Genomic DNA, 7,328 nt, shown 5'->3' with positions numbered 1-7,328 from the left:
ATTAAATAGTCTTCAAATAATAAAAACTGTTCCTTTGGGCCCTCTGGGAGTCCACTCTGAGTCTACTGGCCTTTCAGTTTATTATATATATATATATATACAAAACAAAATGATACTCCCTGTTTTACCTTTACAATGTCAATATCTACTGTTTATTTCTTGGATTAGCTGAGGTATCATGTACACCTCAACGTCGATACTGACGTGTCGACGTTGTGTCAAGATCCCGAAGCACAGACGTTTCGAAACACTGCTCCAAAGCGTGGTTCAAAACGTCAATGTCACGTGACCATAGTGAAGCGAGGCTTCGGTGCGTTTCACCCCTGTTTCGAGTTTCAAGTGACACACCTGTCGCTTCTACGCTTGATTCACAGTGTTTGGAAGAAACTGCACATCAGCTTTAAACTTATTTCACTGATTTGTTCCAAAGACACACAGTCATTTGATTTATTTGAGCGACGTGCTGTAGTATATCCGCACCTGTAGGCATATGATGCAAAGAAAATATTTATGTTTGCCAGTAATAAATGTTCCATGTGACCAAATTTTTCCAAGGCAGGTGATGTCAATAATGAAAAAAAACCGACTCAGCCCCAAAACAGCTGAATATTTCTGAATACAATTCTTGACATATAACAAATGAGTTACTGTATAATAGTGTAGATATTCACATTTATTATCATTATTAGGCTATATTCTTAGATTTGTATACATTATTATATTCTCTACTCACTAACTTCAACTACCTATTATTCCTATTCCTTTTTCTGTCCTGCCAGTATCTGCAACAAAGACTTCACCGTCGGAGATCAATAAAGTATTCCGATTCTGAACATGAGGGGGGGGGGGGGGGGGGGGGGGGGGGTAGTGGTTAAGACATATGCCTTTGGTGTGTGACCTGGGTTCGATTCCCACTGTGATACATGTGTCCCTGAGCAAGACACTTTACCCCTAGTTGCTCCCAAGGTGCGCCCTCTGACATAGCAATTGGGATTTGCTTTTGAGAAAAGCATCGGCTAAATGAATGACTACTTATGAAACAACACACAGATGTGTTTTATTTAAACACACGTTTATTGCAGTCCCTATCTGCTGTCTCTGAAAGCCTTTGTGTGTTTGTTGTATGGTGATTTCTCCGAAATCCTGTTGGTCATGTACTAATAAGACGTTTAGAATTGTAAACGCAGGTCAGTCATTGTTTCAATGAAACCATTACCAAGATGTGTCGATATCAAAAGTGACCAGTAGGTGTCCCCGTGGAGACCGGTGTCGAAGTGTTTCGAGGCCTCGACATAATTCCAGCACAATTGCTTCGAACCTTTCAGTGTTTCACAAAGCCTCGCTTTGCCCATCACTAACAAATCCCTCCATTTATATAGGGTGTTCAATTCACACCCAAACTGCTTCAGCCCATCCTATTCTGACACAGGTTGATCTATTCCATAACATTACTACCTAGAAATCTCTTAACATTTGAAACTCAGTTACCAGTTCACTCTGCTCCAACTGACTAGAAAACAGGTCAGGGATATTTACACATTTATTTATAATAACCGCCCTGCGATGATGGACTGGCGACCTGTCCAGGGTGTACCCTGCCTTGCGCCCGATGTCAGCTGGGATTGGCTCCAGCCGCACACCAAAGGAAGGAACCCTCTACGTGGTTTGGCCCGGTGATGTCATCCATGACCACCCTATTCCTATAAAACAGGAAATACTTAGGCCGGTCCCTCCCTAAACAATTGTCCTGCACGGTGGAACTGAACAAAGGAACAAACAATTTTAAGTATTAACACAGGAAAACAATGAACCCATGTTTTAACTTGCAACCTAATAAAGTGAAACTGAAACTAACTTCTGACTGTGTGTTTACTTTAACTTATCATATGCTTTGCTGTAGACTGTAATATAATGCAAACACAAACAACCTGGGATAGTAGGCTAGGTGGTGCACTTTTACACAAGCTATGGTAAATTACAAAAAACAAAAACACTTGTAGAAACTAGGAGGTGTACTATAGATAATAACCTGTATGTGACAAGTGGTGAGCAAACCCACTTTGTCACGTCACCCCCCCTGTCTGACATTGGCAGCAGTAACAGAACTTGCTGGCCCTCCTGGAAAACTCTCCTCCTAGAAGCTTTGTCATAACTCTGCTTCTGTCGCTGTTGTGCTTCAGCCAGATTACTATTGGCAAACTCTTGGAACTGGTCCAGTTTGTCTCTTATCTTCAACACATTGAGAGCTCACTGCACTGCTGTTGTGGCATGGGACCCTCCCAGGCCTCCTTGAAGACATCCAGTGGACCCCTTACTGAGTGCCCAAACAGTAGGTGAAAACCCAGTTGATACTTGTGGGACTTCTCTGTATGCAAACAACAAGAATGGGAGCCACTGGTCCCAGTCTGATCCCAAATCATTCACAAACGTCCACTTGAGGGTTTTGTTAAAGCGCTCAACCAGACAATCTGTTTGTGGGTGGTAGGGGCTGGTCTTCACACCTTGAATTCCCAGCAAGTTGGTGCCTTGGTCTGTGATGATAGATAATAACCTGTATGGGACAAGTGGTGAGCAAACCCACTTTGTCACAGTGTTATTAGGTGTTTAGCTGTTAGATACCTGTCAGTTCAGTTTCATGTGAACCAGCTCTCACACCCCAGTGTCATTAGTGTGTGACTCATTATTTTATATGTTTGAAATATTATTCATATCTTATATCATATTTGTCACTAATTCTGCATTTCAGTTTTGCAGCTTTGTCTCTCTCACAAAGACACACTCACGGTCCCGGTTATTCTAAGTACAACAATTAGCCTATGGTGTTGAATGCAGAGCCCGTTGTTGTTGACAGTATTTTAGTCATTTCAGTATTCAACATAATGTGATAGACTTTCATTTGTATATATACTTTCTTTCAGTTATAGAAATTAAACCATTCAACTACACTTCTGACTGAAAGAAAAGAGAATAAATGCTTTCAAGTGATTCAAACATACCGGTTATTCATTAACATCTACAAGTTTTGCTGGTTTATTTCCTGAACGTCTGCATCTTTAGAGGCTGAGTATCACCATAACTTTTTTTTATATTTTTACAGATTAAAAACGAGACTAGAAAACCTTTAACTTTATCTTGAGTGGCACAATTTCCATAAACCTTTGCAGTTCTTTCTTTTTCTTCTTTTAATGAATTCAGATGACCAGCCACGCGTTATTCATTAATCCCCTTTAATCAGCTGATGTGACATATGTTTAGGGATAGGCTATCTGCAGCCTCTTTATCGCACATCTCACATTCACTTTTATAGCCTACAGTGTGCTAAGTGTAATAAAGTCTTGGGTAAACAGTGAGGGTAACAAAACTACACGGCATTTATGCAGCTTGTATCTGTAATTAGTGCAGTTAGTCCCACCCTAAGACCCAGCCTCTTTCCGCGTTATTTCTCCAGAGCGCAGCGCTGTCCTCTCCTCGCCACGGGGACAGAACACAGGGGGACATTCAGACCGTTTTCTAGGCTACGCTTCTTCTCGACCCTTTTTGTGCTTTGAATAACCATGTGGCAAATTCATCCCTGGAATGCGATTAATGGAGAGCTTGTTCAGGTTGATACTGTCACTAGATGTCCAGTCGAATGTCATACGTGGAATGGGGCGGCGAAACTCCACTTTTATTTCTCCTAACATCGGTAAGTTGCTTCTCAAGTTTTTTGCTATGCAGAAAACGATTCATTATTATGTTACTTAAATGTCTGATCAGTTAAGCACAGAAACAGGTGAATGAAATCTTAATTTATCCTTTTTTCTTTTTTTTTTACAACTTTAAGAGAGTGACTTTGTGACACGGCTTGAAAGGCGTTCAGCAAACCGATACCAGCCCATGGAACAAGGTGAATGTGTGTTTAATAATTGCACAGTAGGCTATTTTTTAGTGGGTCACGCTTTAGATAACGCCCCCCAACATACAGCGTAATTCTTCCCACTTAATTTACAGTAGGGTAGCCTATAGGCCAATTGTTTTGCACTAACGATGTACCCGTACAGGCTACAGGTAGCCAACCTAGGCTACGTGTAGGTACAATAGCACAAGATGTTAAGTTAGGTAATAAGTGGATATTAATGTGGAAAAATAATTATTCAGCTATTCTGTCATTATGGGTAGGCCAACGGATTGTACTACTGAGCAACAAAGCTGAAATACGTCTGTAGCATTTTATCAATATGGTGTGATTTATTTCAGAATGACCATAAACTATTTACCAACACTGGGTAGGGTACAGGCAGTATGCTAATCATTGTTATCATGGAGTACAGTAGAAAAGCATAAGATGATGTAAACTTGGGAGTCTAGTTTAAAATGTGACATGAAGAGTTTATGAGTCATTTTACAACTTTCATACTGAGGGCATGTCTTGGCTCTAAAACTGAGCTGACCTGATGCCTATACCACAAACATCTCTCTCTGTGTATAAAAAAAACTTTAGCTACCCTTAAAGAGAAATTACATTTGATTTTAATTACCCATTCTGATACGAGCATGGCCATCCTTGAGAGCTGCAGACAGGTCATGAACGCGCGTCCGCCATCGACCTATGCTGGTGAAGTGAGTAGGAGCTGAGACCGTGGAACCTTTGTTAAGTTTCCTGTCAGATTGTTGCTCAGCAGATCAAACTGTCCCCTTTATGACAGAATAGGTACCCGTTATTTAAAAAATTAAATTAAAAATTAAAAAGTCCCCATGTTGTTATCCCATTATTCTTCACATCTTGTTACCTTGTACTGTTACAAAGTGCAAATGATTTATATCACATTACAGGCTGTAATCTAAATCACACACCAGTTTTCAGTTCTCATGTCTTTTTCTCACTTTCTGGGTGTTCCTATTACACTCAATAAGTCTGAGTTTCATTTCCCTCTCATTCTGTTTCTCTCACTACAGAATGAAAACAAGGTACTTATTACAGAGACTCAGAAGAAAGCAGTTCATTCCTTCACTCCTGTCACTGCTGACTCTGTGTGTCCTGCTATTGGTCAGTGTGAAATACAGCTACATCACCAACTCTTTACCTCCGCCAGCAGCTTCAGATGACATTCAGACATTTCACAAATACAGTATTAACTGTTCGGCTATATATGACATGGACCCAGTGGAGGTGGGTAAGTCGCTGATCATCAGAAGGAAACAAATTGTGGAGGACAAGGATGAAAGTCTGGCTAACCTCACCTTAAATTGCCCATTATTCATCAAGTCCAGAGGTTATGATGATGTGTGCATGTCAGAGGAGGAGAATGACTTTCCTGTTGCTTATTCGCTGGTTGTTCATAAATCTGCATGGATGGTAGAGAGACTCATCAAAGCGTTGTACTCACCCAGTAATATCTACTGCATCCACTATGATCAGAAGTCTTCAGCTAAATTCATCTCAGCCATGGAGGGTTTAGCTCGCTGTTTACCCAATGTCTTCATCGCTTCCAAGCGAGAGTCTGTCTTCTATGCAAGCATCAGTCGACTGAAAGCTGATCTCAACTGTCTGTCTGACCTTTTGCAGTCAGAAGTCAAGTGGAAGTATGTCATCAACCTCTGTGGCCAAGATTTCCCCCTCAGGTCCAATATCGAGCTGGTGTCAGAACTTAAGAAGTTGAAAGGAGATAATATGCTGGAGACAAGCCGACCCTCTCAGTCTAAGAAACAGAGGTTCAGTTTTCACTATGAGCTGAGGGATGCCAACTTTGAATATCAAAAACTGCCCGTGAGAACAGAGCAGATAAAGACCCCACCACCACACAGTATTGAGATGTTCTCCGGCAATGCCTACTTTGTCTTGTCACGAGACTTTGTTAGGCACATGAACTCCTCAGTTGTGGTGAAAGATTTTCTGGCCTGGTCGGAGGACACCTACTCACCAGATGAACACTTCTGGGCCACACTTGTGCGACTGCCAGGTGTACCCGGGGCGGTGCCCAGATCCCGGCCTGACATCTCTGACCTTATGAGTAAAACCAGGTTGGTGAAGTGGCACTACCTGGAGGAGAACCTCTACCCACCTTGCACAGGGCAACACATTCGCAGCGTTTGTATTTTTGGTGCGGCGGAAATGCGTTGGTTACTCAACTATGGTCACTGGTTTGCCAATAAGTTTGACCCCAAAGTGGACCCCATTATCATTCAGTGCCTTGAGGAGAAGCTGGAGCAAAAACAAAAGTTATTCCAATCAGTGGCATCTTATAATTGTCATAAGGGTTAACCAAAATCTGCAGTGTACTGCAGAGCAGCAGTGAAAGTGAATTAGTGGATTTATCAATTTTGAGTAATATTTCAAGCGAAATGTCGCACCTTTTATATTTTTAGCTTCTCAAATGAGATGTTTTTTGTCTTACATGATTTGAAATGACTGTTGATTGAACAAAACAAAACAAAAACTTGTTATTATTTTGGGTTTTAAAATATGGTGAAGAAACAATTTCATACAGTTTTCTGTTGTTTTATAAACCAAACAATTAATGGATAATGAAAATAATTATTTGTAGCCATGGACAATATGTAGTATTTGTTACAAAATACGGATTGATGATTAGCTAAAAGATGGCACATATATATATATATATATATATATATATATATTCTTTCATTCTGATGTTCAGAAGAATCATTTTAAAAGTTTAACTACTACACATTAAATGTCTCTTTTACTGAAAATCAATTGAGTGTATGTGTTGAATACTGGACCTTGTGTAAGTTGATTACTGGACCATGACTGGCTCCAAAAGTCAGTCACAGGAAAAATTGTGTGAACTCTTTGGAATTACCTTGATTTCTGCATAAATTGGTCCTTACTTTTTATATATTTATATTTATGTTCATCGTATGTGAAAATGTACCTGGCAATAAAACTAATTCTGATTCTGATTCATAAAATGTGATCTGATCTTCATCTAAGTCACAACAATAGACAAAAACAGTCTGCACAGTCTACTAATAACACACACAAACAGTCATATGTTTTCGTGTTTTTATTGAACATACTGTGTAAACAGTCAGAGCAGGGTGGAAAAAGTATGTGAACCCTTGGATTTCATATCTGGTTGACCCTCCTTTGACAGCAATAACCTCAACCAAACGTTCCCTGTAGTTGCAGATCAGACCTGAACAACGTTCAGGAGGAATTTTGGACCATTCCCCTTTACAAAACTGTTTCAGTTCGGCAATATTCTTGGGATGTCTGGTGTGAATCGCTCTCCTGAGGCCATGCCACAGTATCGCAATCAGGTTGAGGTCATGACTCTGACTGGGCCACTCCAGAAGGTGTATTTTCTTCTGCTGAAGCCATTCTG

At 40.5% G+C, this 7,328-nt stretch overlaps 1 protein-coding gene across 1 annotated transcript; it reads left to right on the top strand.

Moving 5' to 3' along the window:
• Positions 1–3,471: 3,471 nt before the first annotated feature.
• Positions 3,472–6,535, top strand: LOC123981394 (beta-1,3-galactosyl-O-glycosyl-glycoprotein beta-1,6-N-acetylglucosaminyltransferase 4-like). The gene is made up of 3 exons (XM_046066167.1): positions 3,472–3,685; positions 3,824–3,886; positions 4,936–6,535. Exon 3 carries the CDS (start codon positions 4,937–4,939, stop codon positions 6,239–6,241), a length of 1,305 nt encoding a protein of 434 aa, XP_045922123.1. The 5' UTR covers positions 3,472–3,685; positions 3,824–3,886; position 4,936; the 3' UTR covers positions 6,242–6,535.
• The last annotated feature ends 793 nt before the right edge of the window (positions 6,536–7,328 follow it).

This window comes from Micropterus dolomieu, linkage group LG13 (genome assembly GCF_021292245.1).
Source record: "Micropterus dolomieu isolate WLL.071019.BEF.003 ecotype Adirondacks linkage group LG13, ASM2129224v1, whole genome shotgun sequence".
Lineage (NCBI taxonomy): Eukaryota > Metazoa > Chordata > Actinopteri > Centrarchiformes > Centrarchidae > Micropterus > Micropterus dolomieu.
Note: the sequence above shows the minus strand (reverse complement) of the source record. Positions and strands in the feature narration are given on the sequence as shown.

Bases quoted from the DNA above. Each gene is read 5' to 3' on its own strand.
- LOC123981394 (XM_046066167.1), top strand. From the start codon at position 4,937: ATGAAAACAAGGTACTTATTACAGAGACTCAGAAGAAAGCAGTTCATT.